This window comes from Vidua macroura, chromosome 2 (genome assembly GCF_024509145.1).
Source record: "Vidua macroura isolate BioBank_ID:100142 chromosome 2, ASM2450914v1, whole genome shotgun sequence".
Classification (NCBI taxonomy): domain Eukaryota; kingdom Metazoa; phylum Chordata; class Aves; order Passeriformes; family Viduidae; genus Vidua; species Vidua macroura.
The window spans coordinates 51,563,635-51,584,184 of NC_071572.1; the positions used below are offsets into that span (position 1 = coordinate 51,563,635).

Genomic DNA, 20,550 nt, shown 5'->3' on the forward strand with positions numbered 1-20,550 from the left:
TCTTCCTAATACCTAATTTAAGCCTGCCCTCTTTAGCTTAATGCCATTAACCCCTGTCGTATCACTACATGCCCTTGTAAAAAGTCCCGCTCCAGCTCACTTGTAGCCCCTTTAGTGTTACTGGAAGGTGCTGTAAGGTCTCCCTGGAGTCTTCTCCAGGCTTAACAACTCCAGCTCTCTCAGCTTGTCTTCATAGGAGGGGTGCTCCAGCTCTCTGATTGTCTTCATGACCCCTCTGTAGACTCGGTCCAGCAGGTTCATGTCCTTATGTTGTGGGCCCCAGCTGAACACAGTGCTCCAGCTGGGGTCCCACATGGGCCCAGTAGGAGTGGGGAATCATTCCCTCAACCTTCTGGCCAGGCTTCATTTGATGCAGCCCAGGATACAATTGGATTTTTTGGCAATCTGTTAGTTTGGTGAGGAATGTCAACTATTCATTTAGGATATTGGAAATATGAATCCATCCAAAATTCCTGTATATCATCAACATTGTAGGAGGCAATCTTTTTTCCATGCACTGAAACCATTTTATAACTAATTTTATATTTCATGCTCTTTGATATAAGGAATATCAATCACTTATGCTTGAATAGTAGCAGTTTCCATTGAAAGCAGAACATTTACTAATATTCATGGAAGTTTTCCTGCAATGTAAGCTTTCTTAGAAAAAAAACATGAGAATGGAAAAAGCTGCTTCTAAATATTTTTCTTCAAAAACATGGTCAATTGAGACAACACTATACTGCCTCTTTTGAAATGTGTTAGCTGTAGTTGAGAAGGGCAGGATGTCAACAGCAAAGAAAGAAAAATGTAAATGCAACTGCACTTACACTCAGAGATTGGTCCTGGTATTACCTGGTGCATATATGAATGTCTCTCTGGACGATATGCCATCCTTATTAAATATTGTTACTGGAAGGAGAGAATCGTGTTGATTCATCTGCCTTTATTACATGAAACCTCACTGTATACATCTACATCTACATCTACATCTACATCTACATCTACATCTACATCTACATCTACATCTACATACATTATATATATATATATATGGTTAATATGCAGCTTAGATGAAATACAATCCTCCTGTGGCCTGTTATCGCCATAGAAAATCTGTTTCAATAGATGGAGGAATTATTCTTTTTCAAGCCTGGCAAAGAAATACAACATGTGACTAATACAACCAATTAGAGAACAGAGCAAACAAGGAGAATTCTAGAAATGTCTCATAAACTTCTTAAGGCACCGGCAGAAAAAAAATTTCCTTAATGTTATGGGCTGTTAATATATCACATAATTAAATCTAACAATAGGTCTGCATCCTTTCAAAGGCAATTCATGTGTTTTAGCATGTCTTAAGTAATGATTAAGAATTCAATTTTAAAGAAACTCAAAAATTTAAGAAATTGCACCAAATCCAATAATTTTCATTCCTGTAAATTTTTTGCATACCATAGACATGTTTTCAGAGCTAATTTATTCTTCACTTTGGGAAATGTCCACCAGTTCTTTGGGCTATACAGTGACAAATATTGATTATAATCAATGTTTTATACTTGCAATCTTATTAGCTATCTGTATGTCTTCCGAAGTGACTGCAAGTCAACATTAGTGTCAAATTACTAAAATGATGTTCTGATTTCGAAGATAAAGTAACAGTAGTGGTCCTGTTCCTTTTTTTTTTTTTTTCAAATTATTCATACTATAAATTTTAATCTAGAAGTCATTATGTTGAAAACCAGTAATATCTAGAAAATACAAAAAAAATACATGTACACTATATGGGCTATGTGTTTTTTTGATGAAAAATAAACTCATTTGGAATGTTGATACTTTCATTGTTATGTATTGCGGTTGCATCTTGTAGTTGATTAAAGTTAGATTACTTGTAGTTGGGATAAAAATAGTGAGTTATTATCCAGATACTAATTAAATTTTTGCCAGTTATTTCTATTACTCACTCTCTGCTAAATGTGCAGTCCCTCTTGACAATCTGAATGTCAGATAAGTCAAAAACTTGGAATTTAGCAATGATCAGGAAGAAGGTCATAACCTAGAGGGAGGAGAAATTAGAAAGCACACATCCCATTTTGCACTTGTGCAAGTGTTTAGAAGGTGGAGAAAAGTGATTTCCAGTAACAGATAGATTTGTGAAAATACAAATCTGTTGATATCCTTTTCATTAATAGATGAAGAAAAGATAATTAAATTATCTGCTGCAAATTATAGTCTAGGTCTCCCCACAAAATGTGAAATCTATGAAACAACTGTTGTCATCATATTTTTTCTTTTTGTGGACACTACCAAGCTGAGAGGATCACGGTAACATAAAGCTTTTTCTTTCATAAATTATATTGCTAGCAATGAACATATGAAGTCTCCTTTGCATAGCATATCATGAGGATTTCTCAGATTTCTGCTAAAGAGAATGTTTGGTCTCTCTTATGCTTGCTTATTTAATGATCTTTGAATATTTATTCATAATGTGTTAGACAGTGGTGCCAATCAGTTGTTGGCTTCAAAGAATATGCCTTTCGGAAGCAATACATATGATCATGTATGTAAATCTGAATTTACAAGTGTCAGCAGGTCTTCATAATATAGAACTGCAATTGTGCCAATATGGTAGGAACTGTAGAAAAGTTACTGCATGTTTGTTTTTGTATTACAATCAAGTACAGTAATAATGTATCCATTAATAATGCCCCACTTTCCTTTTTAATATCAGTAACAGTCTTCAGATGTTTACTTTTTGTGTAGCAGACAATTCTGAGGTATCAAACTTAAATATTTTGTTGCATGAAGTTCAGTATTTTACTGAACACACTGGGTGTGAGAACTCCCTTGATTTGGGGTGATAATTTGGCCTTAGAATAAAAAAAAAAAAAAAAAAAAAAAAAAAAAAGAATTATTATGTTTGGAAACGACCTCCAAGATCATCAAGTCCAAATTTTGACAAACACCACCATGACCACTAAACTATATCAAAAAGTGCCACATCTGCTCACTTTTTGAACACTTCAGGGATGGTGACTCCACCATTTGCCTGGAGAGCCTGTCCCAATGCTTAACCACTCTTTCAGTGAATAAATTTGTCCTAATACCCATGCTTTGATGAAGTGCTGGGACACAACACAAGTGCTCATCGTGCCCCTGTTGTGCCATAGTTTGTATTGGAAAGAGATACTTTTGTCTTCAAATGTGAAGTGCCACCCAAAGACATTCATGTAATGCCTTGGTCAGCGCCCAGAGTGCTACCTGTAGGATTTAACATTCCGTTACCTTGTGCAACATGTAGAGCATAAAGGTGAGAGAGCACTGTCTGTGACAATTGACTGCCTTTTCATCTGAAAAAAGGACTACACCGTGTTACCTGTAAGTCATTATCACAGCTACTTTGTACAGTATCACAGTTCTGCATCACAGTACAAACTCTGCTATCACTGTGCTGTAACAGTACATTTAGCCCCATGCCTTGCCTCTGGCACAGAGTAATGCATAATGGATCTGACGAAACTTAAAAAAGAAAAGAAAAAGAAAAAGAAAAAAAGAGCCCCAAAGCCACAGTGCAGCTCTTAAAGTAACAACACGTCTAGTGAATAAAAGAGTGAAGAAGGAGAGAGGACTCTCCTGACCCTTACAGGTGAATTCTTTACATTCAGAAATGTGAAAATTTTCTTACTCAACTTGCTGTGTTAAAACAAGGGTACATATGTCTTGAAATAACCAGTGGATTTCTGGGACTTTTCCCCACCATTATATTGACTTCCGTCTTTCTAATGCTTGGCACAATCTGCTATGCACACTGCAAATAGAGATAGATAGTCAGAAAACAGTTATAGAATTTGTTAATGTATATTGTATAATAAAAGTTTCTTTTTAGAGGCAAGAGGATTCAAAATAATCTCTGCTTTAAAGCTAAATATGACAAAACAGGATCAAAATTGTTTTTAAAAGACATTTTAGATGTTTTTAAATATGTGTAATATATTTTAACTCTATTAAAGAATAAACCAATGGAAGCTTTATTTAAATTATCTTGAAATAGTTTATATTTTAGACATTTACTGAAGGTCTACTGCTCTAATCAGCGGCTGTGATCATCTTAGCTAAAGCCCTGAATTCCTTGCCTTCACTTTTCATGACTAGGAATAATGCTGTTTTCACTTCCTAAGGTTAGCAGGAGCCTGAAATAAGTCTGTAGCTGACTGTTCTAGTGCACCAGAAGTGAGAGTCAAATCTTTTTTTCTTTGGGCAAAAGTGTTGCTTGAGGACCAAAGCCATAAAGGCCACAAAGACTTTGATAACATGTCGTCTAAATATTAGCGGGCTGTTTCTTCAGTGTGCAGAGAACAGGTCCCTCTGAGAGCACATCCATTCCACTAGAAGGCTATCAAAGCTAAAATTGCACCATTGTAGTCCACAGCTAAAATCTCATTTTATTCTGATCGTGTTTTGGTGCCACAAATAACTTATACACATGGATAAGTTAAATTTCACTCACATGATTAGGCTTGTGGACTACACTGGGTCTATGGGAAAGAATTTAACAGTTCTGTTTGCAAGGCTGAGTTTGGAAGTTGTAGGGAAACGCTTCCACGGGGCCATCAGACTGCCTCAGCAGTTGTTAGATATTAGTTTAATCAAAGAACTGTGTGCCATTACCCCAGGATCTGTGTCAAGCTGTGGATTAGGTTTATAAAAAAAACTACAAAAGCTCCTGCTGGTTGAAAGATTATGAGTATTTAGCTACATTACTGCTGTTACAGGCATGAACATGTCTTTTCAGTATTTTTGAATTATAGCACTGTTACAATTGGTTGTGTCCATCTAGTTACAAATTAGACTAAAGTTCAAGGCTAAGTTTTTTTTTAAATACTACTGGTTTTCTTATTGTTTTTGACTGTATAACATCAACTGTAATACACTTCTCTAAACTGGTCCCAAAGAGTATGTCAATAAAAGACATTGTAGTTAGTAAAATCTAAGAACATTAAATGAAGAAAATTCACAGAGCACCAATAACCACTAGTAACTGTCATTATGTTAAGCCTTTTAATTTCTCCTAACAGCAAGAATAGTATTGTGAGAACATGAGATAATACACATGAAAAGAAGAAAATAAGTATTTGCAAAAAGTGCAGGGAAGTTGTTCCCATAATAAGTCATTCTATTAAAGAAGAGCAATTATTACACTCTAGCAATGCAAATGTAAAATAGGAAGTCTTTCAGGAACCAACCATCATTGTTAGCATAATATATTGTCAGTATATATATGTTTTGCTTTCCCACATATCCTTTTTTTTTTTTTTTTTTTTTTGGAACTGCATGGTATTTGGTTAAAGAGATTGTGGATCAGGATTTGGCGCTTAAGGAAAAGTATTTTTTTTTGTATTGTTCAAAGCTGACCTCTGCTTTTAAAAGGCTTGATCTGCACTTTTTCATCTGTTTAGAAGCATACATTTTTGGTTAAGAAATTGAAGACAATCTCTTTGTCTTTTTCCTAAGCTGGGAAGGTTGAGATAAAAAAGAATGCCTGCTTTAAAAGTCACACATGGCTGTAATTTAAGATTTTTTTTACCTCATTGTCCATAACAGTTGAAAGAAACCTTCAATGAAACTTTATTAACTAGGCCAATGCCTGAGGCAATAAAGGTTCATTTATTACCAGTTTCTTGGCTGTTTTTCTTCTTCTATTTTTCCGTTAAACTCATAGCGTAAGATAATACTTCACAAAATTAAACCTTTGACCTTCTGTGGAGTTAAGTCGCCTTTGATTAGATAAAGTAACAATTTATGGTCCAGCATGAGGTTGCACATGAAATGAATAATGCAACAGAGTGAATGAGAACTGAGAATCTATTGCTTTTGAAAAGATGACTGTTGTTTAAAAAAGAATGTTCTCTCTTAATTGTATTGTATTGTTGCTGTGTGCATTCCAGTAGGATTTTAAATTGTTGCTGAAAACTGCAGTATAGCCAGGCAGTTATGCAACATACATTGTTTAATTCTGTCACAATTGCACCAAGCCAATAATAAATTCACAGATTACAAAACCCATGAAGCTGTAACAGTTAGTAATTTGTTGTGGTATTTGAAATGCACTTTTTACTCTTCAGTATGAAGGAATATATCCACTAGAAAGAATAACTTAATGGAATGTAAGTCAATCAGTTCCATAAATGGCAAATATTAGTGATAAAATAATTCCTATTACACATCTTTTAAGCATTGTTTGACCTGCTAGTGGATCTATTTCAAAAAATGAAGTGTTAATAAAACAAAAGGACACTGCTGCTTTCTACATCAATGCTTTATTTCTGCAACTATGTTATTAATTGTGGAGGCACATCTTAGCTAGAAAGATTTTTAGATTCAAGGGTTGCTGTGGAAATTTAACTCTTTTGCTTGTTTATCTTAAATGCTATACCCAGCCCTCAAAATTCATATTACAAGTTAGGAGTAGTTACAGGAAAAAGGTCTAATTAGACTGATGAACAACAGATGGTTTGAGCTTCACATATACTGGTTTTCTCCCAGTGCAAGACTGTCAGTTTCAGTTTAGTTGCACCAATCTAAACCATGGATGATTTTTTTTCTAAGTACTCCTTCTTTAGAAATATTTAAAGTGCATTTTTTTTCATTAATATGATACCTTTAATAACAGGCCTTTAAGAAATACTAAAAAAATTATCTAGATGAGCAGTTTATGCTGAACCACTCTAGCTGATCAAGAAAATATAGCTATGGGGACCAGACAATAATTTTTTTGATTGTCCCAAAATAACATGTAATGAAATTTTTAGGGTATACCAAGCTTGTTATGTTGGATCAATCCAGACAACTTAGCAGAAATAAGGTTTCTGGATAACTGTGAGATTCCGGATATCCATTAATTATACATAAAGAATTCTTCTAGTGAAACTCAGTATATTTTAGCAGAACATTATGGTGAATTTCTCCTTTCTGCAATCCAGTCTATGTAATCAGACCTCTGTCCTCCTGCAGATTGCTTTCCCCTTCTTGTTTTATGTATCACACTATATAAAACACCCATTAGATCAGAGACTAAGGTTAGGATCCTATTTCATTTGAAATAACTAGGCAGCAGCATAATAAGCTACCAAAAACTTGTACCTGAACTGCTGCAACCCATGAAACCAGTGCAATAACCTACAGTGATCGGGGTCAGGTTCTAGAAGGTAAACCTGCCTTTCTTTCTGAGGCAGATTGTTTTCAGATTTTAGTAGGAATTTTGCCAAAGTAAGAACCAAAATATGAAATCTGGTATTAAATCAAGGAAGGGCTTGATTTTTTTTCAAGTCAATACCATTGAAAATAAACTAGAAGAAAAAGGATTAAGCATTCATTTGAAATAATGAAAGGAGTTCTTTCAGAATTGAGATGAGATTTGGAACTCCTCCCATGCAGCAAATAAAGCATTTCTGCAGAATGAACTTTCCAGCAAATAAATGAAATTAAATGTAATACACTGCTGACAGTTGTATTTTGGTTTTCTGCCTGTTCTGTGATGACAAAGGTAAAGTTTCTTGAAAATGTTGTAAAAGTCCTAAAGAAGGAGCTTGCATAAATACATACATGTTACTGAATTTTGTAAGTAGCAATAAAAAAAATATATATATAGACATATATAAAATAAAATATAGAGGAAGTTAATAGTTGCATTAAGGAAATGATCGGAATGACTGTTAGGAATTGTTATTATTCTTAGGCATAATTATGTGAAGGAAGTTGAAAGTGAATTAAGATAAATTATTTAAATAATTCCATAATTTGTCCCAGGATGAAGTTTAGGCATGCAATTAAAAAATGTATGTTTTGAGACATATTCAAGGCTGAAAAAATTCCATTCACAGGTCATTTTCTATTTTGCTTCACAAATAGGGTGTGTTGTAAGCTGCTCACCCCATCAAAACTGAAAGTTTTAAGACCTTTATCTTAAGGCAGGTGGGCAATACTATTTGTTGGAAGGCAGAAATCCTGGATGTGATTTAGTGCCCACCAGTAATTCGTATACATTTCAAATACCTGTCATGATATATGACAGCTCTCTTTTAAAACAGAATTGTTTTCTGAAGATGCTGGGGTTTTTTGTCATTGTTTTCTGTTTTGTTTACTCATTTTTCAGCGTCAGAGACCACACATACTGGGCATACTTCTGGTCTCATTCTCACCCACGAAATTCTGACTCCAGTAGAGTTGCACGGGTGTAAATTAGACTAGGACTTGGCAGGAGAAAGCTTATGATTATATTTGGCAGAGACAGCAGGCTGCAACTTTATTAACATAATTAACAGCTACAAACACACCCAACAGGCCAAAGTAATCTAGTGACAGAAGAGAGAAGGTCTTAGTAGGAAAGGATCCTTTGCACTCTCTTTTGGTGTTCTGCTTCTTGTTCCTGAGTTCCTACTAAGGCTTGGCGAGCATTCAATTGAGCTGTAATTCAAATTCATACGGCTCCTGCAAGACACCTTGAACAGACTTTTGCTGATGAGTCTATAGGAACTGTCAGCAATACGGAGATTACTTCAGAAGCATGGTGGTTGAATCAAACTTTACTTTCTGATGTTTTGCTTTTTGAATTAAATTGTTGGACAAGATTAATTGCACGCAGTAAGAGATTTAAATGAATGGCTTTATAAAGCATTAAAGTTCTAAGTATGTCACATGGGAAAAAAGCTGTAAGGTTTAAATGAATAAATGTATTTAATGCATAAAATGTCTAGGCTAATTTTTTAATTCCTTTACAAACATATTGAAAAACCATATTTTATTCATCCATCTTAGTTATACTGCTGTGGTTGTGGTAATTTAATATTCCTGCTCTTTGCTAATCTTCTGGTTCAACAGAAGTAAACAATAGGTTTCATAAATTAAAAATACGCTCCTCAGAACATGCTTCTGAAGATAAAAAACAAGGCTGTAAACATTTATGACTGAAACAAACTAGATTGTTCAAATACTGCCATGATGTATCATGTATATCAATATGGCACTGATATCAGTTAGAATGCAAACAAGGTTTTAAATGATGTGCCCCTTCATTTCAGCTGGAGAATCCGCTTTACACCATCTGCCTATCAGATGGTTAGGAACCAGGACTGCGTATTAATGCCACATGTTCGATTTTCATTCTTCTTGTAATGGTTAGATTCATATTGCTAATAGCTGTGCATGAGCACTGTCGATGAAATTTGTGTGACGATGGAGTGATGAGATATTTATAAAGCTGCCTGTCTCACTGCATAATCAGCAGGAAGAATGCCAGACATAAACAACTTATCAATTTCAGAATATTAATGACAACTTCCATTGCCTTTAATCCACTGAATATTTTGGCCTGAATACATTTTTTTAACTGTTCAAATAATATTTGTAAACAATAAAAAATACCTATGTGGCTGTCTGGTGTGATCCTTGTTTCTTTCATTTCAGTTGACTTTGTAGGTTACATTTGGTTATCTCATTTTTGAAGGTAACATTTCTGTAGTGTAGAGAAGTGTGCACCTTGGAAATTCATTGGCTACTTATTGTAAGAGTAAATTGATATTAAATAATGTTTACATCAAAAGGCTTTTTCAAAGAATACATTTTTTAAAAATCCTGAGTATTTCCCTGGGTATATACCCATACTGTAACTTTAAAATTTAGTATTTTAAAACACAAAAAATGATACATAGTGGTGTATTAACTTCTGCTTATAGTATATTTGCCTGCCTATACTAGTGAGATAAGAAGGATAAGTTGGGCCCTGTGCTGAAGTTCTGGGTTGTACCACAGCCCAGTACACCACAGTGCACCAGTGGTTATAAAGCAAGTGGCTCTGATAACTGGCTTTGGGCCTCCCTTGCCACTTGCTTTACTATATCATCACAGTCAGGTGATAGGAAAAAGCAGCAGTAAAGGAGAAACTATGCTGTAGGCTGGAACTGTTGTGAGGACCAGCATTTCCCTCCATTACGCCAGTGCTTACATGAGACATGCATTTCAGATTTGTATGGTTTCCATTTCCTTCCATTTCCCTCCTTACGCCAGTGCTTACATGAGACATGCATTTCAGATTTGTATGGTTTCCATTAATTGCTGTATAGCAAACTAATCATTTCAGTCACTTCTGTGACTGTGTAAGAGAAGGAATGAAATTATTAGTTTAATTTCTACTGTTTAAAATTATTTTTTTCTACAAGCATTATCTTGCTAAAATCTTACTGCAGAACTAAGCAATTTGTATTTTAGTTTCTCAGTCCCCATACAATGAGATGCACCAAAACATACTCTTTTTTGGTAAATTTTGTAGCACAAGACAGTTTTTATTTCAGGAGTTCTGCATCCAGGTCATCATTCCAATGAAAGAAAATAATTGCAGGTAGTGTCACAAGTCCTATGTCCAGTATCTCTTTAATATGTAATTTACCCCAGTACTTGGAAACTCTTTAAAACTGCTGGTCTAAAAGTGTAGTCACAACCAAAAATTTGGGGCCTGCTGTTGTAGTCATTGAATATAATGTAGCAGAATATTCCTCCAAAGAATTGTTCTTTAAAAATGTTACGTTTAGCTTTTCAGGGATGTATACATATATTAAAAAAGGAAGTATAGGTTATTGTGTTGTTTAATGAGCACCGGATGCAAACCAAAGTTCAGAGGTGCACCATCCCTTTTTCTGTGGCCAAATTTAGGGACTGTAACCAAATTTGTATAATGTATGGCTTCATATCCTTCCTCTAAGGAAAAAATATAATTGGAAGCAATCCATGTTATTGTCAATACCTTTTTAAGATCAGAGCATGCACATCTTGTGATAATAGCAGAAGCTAAAATAAAAGTAAACCCTCATATTTATTCACCTTTGCATTTATTTTTGTCTTTTGGTACATCTTCTACCTGAAACAGCACTTTTGTAAAGAATATTGATCTGTAATTATCACTTGGTCAGTAATTCTCATTGCACTTGGAGGTATTAGAAGTCAGCCTGTGAGGAGGGTCAAGAGGCTGGAACTGTTTGCTAATCTTTTATGTGGTCATGCAAAGCAATAAGGGAAAACAACCTTCAGTCAAGCAACAATATATTCAAAGGCACCTCTTATGCCATCTCATAGATTTCCTGATGTCTGCTCACCTTCTGCTTTTTCCCTGCTGGAATTTGCCTTCTGTCCCTCCCTGTCACTAGCCAAAAACATGGCAAAAGTGAACTTGTTTTCCATGTAAGGAGTACAACAAGAGACCCTGAGAAGCAATGGCGCTAGCAATATTTACCTCAGCGGCCTGGGATTATTTGCGTATTTGGTCTTTCCTGCTAAATTGCACTCTTCCTATGCTAGACTGCAGCCTTAGAATAGTAAATTGTGGAGTTAGTTCCTCTTGAGATCCATAGGACACTTCACACCTCTCAGAGTAGCTGAAAATCAGACGAGCAGGCACCTTTAAACTAATTACATGGAGGTTTTCAAGCCTTCTCCACATTCAGGGCAAGAATCTTGATTGAAAATGACTGAGGGTCTATTCTCTTCACGTGGCATCACGGGCTGAGGGCTGAGAGTGCATCAATGTGTTAAACTTACCTGGTTTATTGCCTTCTCTTTTATTTCTTAGATTTAGTTCTCTGTCATTTCCATCTCTGCCCCCTGCATCAGTTGTGTAGGGGAGGCAGGTCTTGTGAAGTTTTGACACTGGCTTCTCTCTGCTGCCACCCAGGCTGGGGCAGAGGGATCTGGATGGGCAGCAGCAGGGCTTGGGGACCACAGGAGAATTACCCTGCTTCAGGGAAGAGGGCAAAAACTGACGCTTGTGACTTTGATTAAAGGCTGCATGTAATTTTGAGTTTTGAAGGCAGCTGAAGAACTGGACCAGTTCTCCAATTGCTCTTGACAAAGAGAAATTTTCCTGGGTTTGTAGAACATTCCTGTAAATGGCTGGATGGCAGAAACTTGGTTTGGTAGGAGGAGCACTTGTGTTGCCCATAGGTGGCTTGGGATTGGTATTAAATGGGTTAATACTTCCTCTTCTCATTGATAAATACTTTAAGCCTTCAAATCTGGGGAGAACAGAATAATGTTCTGCATTATTTTTTCTAGAAATGCTTTCTAGAAAAACTACATCTCCTTGCTGTCATGTATGAAATGAGAAATGCCCGAGTTCTAAACAGAAATTATAGACCTGTTATTTCTGTTTTCTTTAGCATGTCTAAAATTAAAGATCTAATGAGAACTTTTTCCTAAGTATGGTTATGTACATATTCACCTATTCATAGTCGGACATTTAGGACACCATTTTGAAGCTAAATTAGATTTTTGACTGCATGTATTTGTAGCTGCATCTAGTTGTGATTTTATTATGAATGCACTTACTAGGCACCAAGTTAAAGTTTAGATGAATCTATAGGAGTAATTATCTAAATATTATGTGAAACATTTTACTTGAAAAAGTCTATAGCTTTCAAAACCAGCAAGAAAAATAATATCTGCAGTGCTTTCTGTTCTTATGTAACAAACATGAAGGAATAATAGCAATCCCCACAATAATGGAGACTCATAGAATAATGAATATTAATTTTTTTTCATACTTCTTTGCAGGTCTGACAGCAGCAGCTGCAGCAGCAGCGGCAGCCACCAATGCTGCCATAGCAGAAGCAATGAAAGTGAAAAAAATCAAATTGGAAGCTATGTCCAACTATCATGCAAATAATAACCAGCATGGAGCAGACTCTGAAAATGGAGATCTGAATTCAAGTGTTGGTAAGTTTCAGACATAGCGTTATTGTATGTCCATAATACTGAGGTATTTTATTAAAATGGTGATCTTTCTGAACTTCCTTCTGAAGTCCTTGATTTGGTGTAAAAAGTTGCATATTTGTTTTCCTTTTCTTAATGTTTTTAGTTTTATTTTGTACCTGACCTTTACACCAGTGTTCAGTGTTGTTGTTACTATTGCAAAAACATTCTTTTCTTCACAGGCTACTTTTGCAGACTCCGGTTAATATTTTCCATGCAGGAAAGTGGTTTGATTGCTTAGAGTTCATTTTTCAAAGTACAGGTGGAGTGACAGATGATGGTGTCAAAGTGAAATTTAACAATGTCTCCTGCTCAGTGTGCTGGGTATTGACTTTAGGTAATTCAGAACACAAGCTTGAAAGCAAAATATTTCATACTTTCATGTGCCCTGTGACAAAAGGAAAACATACATACACAATAAATTCTGCCATGCTCTGCAGTTCCTATCATATTTTATTTTAATAAACACATTCTTAAAATGTAGTTAACATTTTTTTCCATTTCTTAAGCAGCCATCAGCAACTCTTGTTCTTTTTCAAAAAAGAATTGTTTCAGTATACTTTATTCATTTGTTTGGACAATTTGTTTTGCTAAAACATACTTCAAAGCTAGGATAACTTTTGTTGTTGTTGATTAAATCTTTAATCATCTGTGTGTGTCTGCTGTAAAATGTTTTGTTATGCCATTTCATTGTACTGGATCCTTTTATCATGTTGAGACAGTATTAACTCAGCAACAGAAATTCAATGACAAGAGTTACGTTCAGAAGACTGCAGGGAAGATTGGTGTATACTGGAATAAAATGGCTTCAGATAGGCTTTTTGTTTTTATTTTGGCCCTTTGTCTAGATTTTTTTTAATCTTCTAAACACATTTGGAATGAATCTTAGAGGGTATGTACTAGCCTTAACATAAATAAATACATGTTTGTGAACAGTGTTTCTGTACAGTTCAGTAGGCATTGGTAGGGAATTACTTAGAAATAATATGAATTACAGTTCAAAGAACAGGTTCGCTTGGGTAAATACTACTGTAAATAGCAACAATATGTATGCATTACTGAACAAGGAGATTATCTTATTAGTTTTGTTTTCCTTTTAAATAAAGGCTTTAAAAATACCTCTACGATGGTGAAGAAAATAGTCTTAAATTACTGAGATACCAACATATGCAGTTACTCTAATACAAGTGTAAAGATTGTTCTCTTGGAGACAAAATAAGAGAGGGTAGAGAGCAGGTGTCTTTGAAATCTGGGAGGAGGAGATAGTTATAAATGAAGTGGAAGGACCAGTTGGCCTCTAGCACACTGGGAGAAAAGTGAAGTAATGAGAAAGGGTGAAAAGTGTAAATGCAAGCTGAGAAGATAAAGAGTGTGTACTAGAACTAGAAGCTAATTTAGATTTTCAGGCTTAGATGAATCCATTATGTGAAATAAAAAGTTCAAATACTGGTTTGTGGAGCTGCTATTATGCTTGGCAGTTCTAGTTATAAACCACATGTGCATCCATGAGGATGGAAAAGTTAACAGGTAATCAGCATCTAAACCACACAGAGTATTTGTAGAAGAGTGGATAGAAGGAATAGCTGAACTTCCTCTGCATAAAAAAGAAAAATATCTATTTTGAAATCCTTGTTTTAGACATAATTTAGATAACTAATATGCTCTTAGGCAGCCTAATCATTTTCCCTATTTAAGAAAATACATTCTAGCTATTTTAGTAGGGCAAACTTAGTGAAGCAAGATTATTTATTGTCATTGTCAAAATTTCCTCTCAGCCCCTTAACTTACTTGTTAGCTTCAGTTAATTTCCCAATTTAACTGAATGAAGAATTGAGTTAATTTTGCTCATAAAAAAATGTCTCTTCTGAGTAGAGTGAATAGCTTTCCATTCCATGAGGAATGGCTCTGAAAATACAGTTTTCTTGTCTGTGCATCTTGTCTTGAGCTGCACCCTTCATACAGAGGATTTCTCAAGAAAAATTTGATTTATTTATTTTCTTTTATAGTGAACCCTGTCTAGTATCCAGTGTTGGTCATGCATATGGAATCAGAGAAGTGACTCCTACTGCTACTAATGTCAGGGTATTATTCGGTTCATGAAAAGTTAAATTCTTTGGTTATTAGTTGCATTTTTGAAAATTAGCACACTGTATTATCTTGACAAGAACTCATATTTCAAAGGTGTTGCTTGTAGTAGGTACATACACTTTCTTCTCCTGCATTTTTTCAGTAGTGTGTTTATTTATGTATTTTCAAATAAATATTATCAAGTCCATATACCATTAATGTTTTAAATTATAGCTTGCTAGGGAAGAATATGAAATATTACATTACTGAATGTTGACAGGAGGAAAGAATAAAACAAAAGAAAACAACCTGATTTTAATTTGCATTTTAAATTAGCTTATGTGCCTGACCAAACTGAAAAGGAACAAATGATCCAGCCAGGCTAAAAGCTTAACTGATTCATCCTAGCCCATATGTAGCAGGAATTATGGTGGGCATGGATTGACCATCCTGTGCTCCAATGCCTACATAAAGGCAGATAAATAAAATAAGGGCCCTTACTTTATTTATCTTATCGTATCGACATATCAGGTTTATTTCTGAATTGTCTGTCTTGCTTTTTGGTTTTAATCAAATGCTTAATGTGAATTACAGAAGTAATTCTTGTAGTCAAATGTTGTATAATTATACAGAGCACTACACAAATTTATGAACTTGGTCCTTTGAAGCAATGGCAAAAAGGTTAGTGAATGATGGAGGGAGTTAAAGGGAGCCAATGATACTAATAAGCAATTATTTTATATCTCTCTGTTTTGCTGGTAACCTTGAGCTTGCATCCTCCCACCAGAATTATCATTTTAGAAGTGGGGAAAAAAAAAAAAAAAGAAATTACAGAGGAATCAGAGTGAGGTATTAGCACACTGAGTAAAATATATGGCTGCAACGCCTTTCTCCCCCATCCACAATCAATTGGATTCTTTTAGTTTAATATTTACTTGCTAAGATGAGATGCTAGTCTGCATGGTGATAAACAGTCTGCTACTGGCATCTGAAGGTGACCTGTCAGTTCATATGGACAAATCTCCTGCTTACTGAAATGTACAAAATAAATCATTAAAGCAGGCAGGTGCTCATTCCCAGATTTAAATCACCATAGATTTATGATTTGAATTAATGCTTCATTTGGTCATAGAAATAGATGCTGAGACAAATGATATGCAGTGGTTTGGGCTTCCATACTGTAGCCATCCTAATATTGATTACTGAGATGTCTTTGCAATCTCTTGTTTATATCAAGTACTGTCTTGTGACAGCTTGGCTGATATGAGCTACATTGCAGATAAGAAGGAAAAATGTCCCAGGTTCTTTTTAGTGGCAATCTTACATACAACATGCAGGGTAGATAAATTATTGGGGTTTTCTTTAAAAAATGCATTCTGTAGGGCAGCAAAGGAAAGATTATGCTGTGTGTTGAGGATTTTTTTTGTTGGATTTGTTTTGGGGTTTTTTTGTGGTTTTTTTTTTTTTTTTGTTTGTTTTTGTTTAGTTTTTTAAATTAATAGCAGAATGAAAAGAGAGTGTCAAGGTCAAATTTTAAATTTCACTGATGAGTTTCTACTCTTTGTCATATTAACATCTTAGTGTGATATTAGGATCAGTTGTATGTTTACCTTCTGATGCTCTGAAGCAATGGATAGGTAAAGCAGCTCAATCATTTCCTCTCTGCTTAAGTACTTACTGCCCTGCTGTCCTACTTCATTAACCTGCAGTTGCAAAAGATAAAAGCCTTTGGAAATAAATACCTTTTAAAAGCTATTTTTGTGAGCTAGAGTTTGCTATCTATAACTTGGTAGGAAGTGAAGAACAGTCCGTATACTTTTGCTTCCCGAACATTTTATATAATGAAAACACTATGCATATACTTTAGGGAATACTCAAAGGATTTGTTAAGACCTTTGCCACTTGCTAAAATATGACTCATAAAACTTGTAAACAACTATCAACAATAGTAAATTACTTGCTTAGTAGGAAATGAGTTCATATCTATTCAAAATGTGATCTCAAAACAGATGTCCCAAGAAAATGTCATTGTTTAAACGACATTCATACAAAAAAAATGCTATTATTTCTTTAAGGAAGTGAAGCAATCATGAAGACTTTGGTGTTCTCAATTTCTAAACACAGTTAGGAAATACAAGGCAACATTTTACACTTGGCTAGCATGTTAATCCATAAACAACCACAAAATATGTTGAAAATTAAGAGATTTTCTTGGCATGTTAGGTTTCCTCTTCATCTGCATTACTTTGCAATATTTAAAATTATGAGACAAATACAAGGCTTCCTGTGATGTGTTGTTCAAAAGTAACGCTTGCTTGTATACTACTCTTTTTTTTTTCATCCAGAATCAGAGATAAAATGATTTAGGTGAAATTATTTTTCTCTGGTGACCTTGCCCAATAATAGAACAGTACAAAATGCAGTAATTTCCTTTTTCTAAACACATGTGTCTATTTTAAGGGAAAGAAATACTTTTATGGTTTCAGGAAAAAGTCTTGGAGACCTTGAAAAAGCAAATAAAAGGAAACAGAAAATGCAGGCCACTGAGCACAGCTCTGCAGTTGCACATCTGATTCTCTGCCTTGGCAATGTTAATGAACCTCAAATCCTCCCTATAATTAGATGAGGGAATTGCTTATATTTTCAAACAGATGATGCTGCTGTAATGAAACAATTGGAAACGATTGACAGGGAACTTAGAAGTGTCTACAGTAGTCATTTAGTTTCTGGGTTTTAGGTTTGGGGTTTTTTTCCTTTTTCTTTTTTTTTTTTTTTTTCTTTTTTTTTTTTTTTTTGTGTGTGTGTGTGTTTTTTAATGTAAAAGAAGATTGGCTGTAGATACAGGTCCTGGGAGAGGTAGTAATTTACACAGAAAGCTATGACAGGTGTCTTTGTATAGCATGGAAATAAAATGGAAGACAGAGGAATGATGGGCAGGCATGGCAATTTTTTGGGAGGGGGTGTCCTGTGCTTATTCTGCCTGGGTTTTTTAAAAGGGGCCGAGACTCAAGAGATGGATCCGGATTGAGTGCACAGCTGTAACTGCTGATGAGCTAATTGCTCCTTATCTCTCAGCCCCATTCATCTTCATTTTTTACCAATTACTGAGAATTATCTGTGTTCTCAGTTGGATATGAGAGTTAATCCTTTTTGGTTAAGCTGGCAGTACTGTGAGCAGATTCCAAATCATAGGGTGAAAAAGCCAGAGCAAGCTTGTTCTCAAACTCTCTCCAGTTCAATGACAGTATCACTAGTTCATAAGAATTTGTCTATTGTTTAACAGATTAAACACGTTTTTTTTTGGTTTTTTTTTTTTTTTTTTACTTTTATACTATTATTAATATGTATTTTTCTCTTAGCGTAAACTGAATGTGTATATTCCTAGGTGGATGTGTTCCCTCTCTAAAATTATCGCAAAAATGAAAATAAGATAAACATTAACTTCAGACCAGAAGAATTCTTTGCAGAATGTCAGTGTTTATTGTATGATACATAGCACTTCTTTTAATGACAAGACTGTGCATGCAACTTTGCCATCGTGGGACATAAGACAAATGCTTGTCAGTGACAGATATCTACTTTTGTAAATTTGTTTGAGATCTGTAGGTGAAAAGTGCTGTCTAGGTGCTTGCAAAAGCATAATCATACAGCCTTAAGGACAAATGTGCTATGTGGAGCACATCGTATTTCAAGCTAAAGGAATGCTTTCATAAAACTGTGCTTTGGGAACACAAAGAACACCAGAAACAGATCGTTTAGTTATAATCAGGTCACTAAGCTTTTTTCTAGAATTTTGCTTGTCATGGGAAAAAAAATCTTGCATCTTATAGCTAAAATGTAATGTTCGTCTGTCAACCAGGAATATAATTTCTCCATGTCTGCTTCCCTAGACTTTAATTGTGATAGTTAAATTTGCTAAACAAGGCAATGAACTGGTTGTTATGATCTGAGCACTAGTTAGTAAATTAGGAGAATTATTAGCAAAGATTCAGCATTTCATGTTGGAAAGTCAGTTGTGCTATAACAGTTCCGTCATCTTAGATTAAATCTTCACTGTGAAGTTCATTGAAACAAATGCAAACATTTACATCTGAGTCACCTTAGACTCAACAGACAGCAATAGGCAGTTGTAGGGGTGATCCATCTCATCCAAAAGTAGATGGCAAAAGTAGGTGGCAAAAGTAGATCAGATAAATTGCACCTTACAAGTGCTACGTCATGCGACTACTGAGTTGTAGTTACATAAAGGAAGTTAAATGAATGGATCTCACTCTCAATGCATGCAATTAATATTTTCTGAAATAAGATTTGAAGATTTGAAGGAGGTAACAGGTCTTTTCCAAGACAGTGATACAGTCATGGGAAAACAGTGCTTGAAGCACAGTGAAATAGAAAAGAAAAAGAAATAAATTTACCCTTCAGAAATAGCAGGTGAGAAGTTTAGCTATTCTCACAAAAAACTATTTAGATATAAATATACTCACAAGTTTTTCTGATTGTATGGGTATACTGCTTCTGAAAAGAGCGATTTTACCTACATGAAGCATACTAGAGAGCAGGCTTCTAAAACTGCAGAAGCAAAAGCTTCCAGTGTGACATTTGTGCTTTGAGCTTATTATGAAGCTGTATTGAGTTCATGGAAAAATCTAAATTAATAAGTATATCTTGTCAGCAAGATAAAGAAAAAAAAAGCTATTTATAATTTTTTATCACATTTACTTTATTTCCTGTTCCATGAAAGATAATCCTAATTGGATAAATAGTTGAATAATTTAATCTCCAATGTGATTTATTTTCAAAATGTGTACTTTATTGTTATGGCCATTTTTTCTTTTTATTAGTGCCTTGTATGAAACGAACAAAATTGTTAAGCTTTCATTCAGTTTTGGTTCATCATTCCTTGTTATTTGCAGTAAATATAGTAAAACATGATATTGTGGATGTGCTGTGTTAAGAAATATTAGTTTAATACACACCTCATTTTGCTAAGTAGTTATGATAGTCTATAGGATCATCATAAATATTAATTAGAAGCTACTTTTTTAAAAGAAAACACTAAACTTTGGGGTTATTAGTTCAGTTTTAGGAAATAATGTCTGGTGGAATTAGTGACAAGTTAACATATCTGTCATACAAGAATTATCATCATGAAAATGTGTCTCTTCTGTGTTACAGACGTGTAAATATGCTATATTACACATATAAATATTTTCTCTATAGTTATATAGATATTTAGGAAATGCAGAATTTTTTCATTCATATGCAGGACAAAGAACTACATAGACCTGCATTTATTTTTGGGACAGAATTAAAAATATGCATCCATTTCTGACTGGTGTGTATGTTTCAGAGTTATGTGAACTAGGCAGCAGATATTTTTAGTGTTAAAGGTAACTTCATAATATTGAATCTTTGGAGGGTTTTGTTTAATCAGAATATCCTGGGGTCGGGGGGAAAGAAGTGTGCTTTCTAGAGACTCACACTGTATTCGCACACATAATATGCCTGCATGTGTCTGTGTTCAAAGGAGGATTTTTGGAGTTTCTCCAGGTAATGGGAAAGTCAGCCATAGGCCCCAAGTCAGGCATCTACTGTAAGAAATTTTCTTAAATTGAGCCTGTGCATGTAGAAAATTGTGTACTCCGGCAGTTCTTAAAAACTGCATTATTTAGGTCCTTTCCTATCAGC

At 34.8% G+C, this 20,550-nt stretch overlaps 1 protein-coding gene across 1 annotated transcript in view; it reads left to right on the forward strand.

Annotated features, from left to right (window-relative positions):
• The window catches only part of DACH1 (dachshund family transcription factor 1), a 356,660-nt gene that overhangs the window by 173,819 nt on the left and 162,291 nt on the right, over nucleotides 1-20,550 (forward strand). Inside the window, exon 3 of the mRNA XM_053971477.1 lies at nucleotides 12,598-12,759. Coding sequence (XP_053827452.1) covers nucleotides 12,598-12,759 — 162 coding nt within the window. The remainder of the gene's footprint in view (nucleotides 1-12,597; nucleotides 12,760-20,550) is intronic.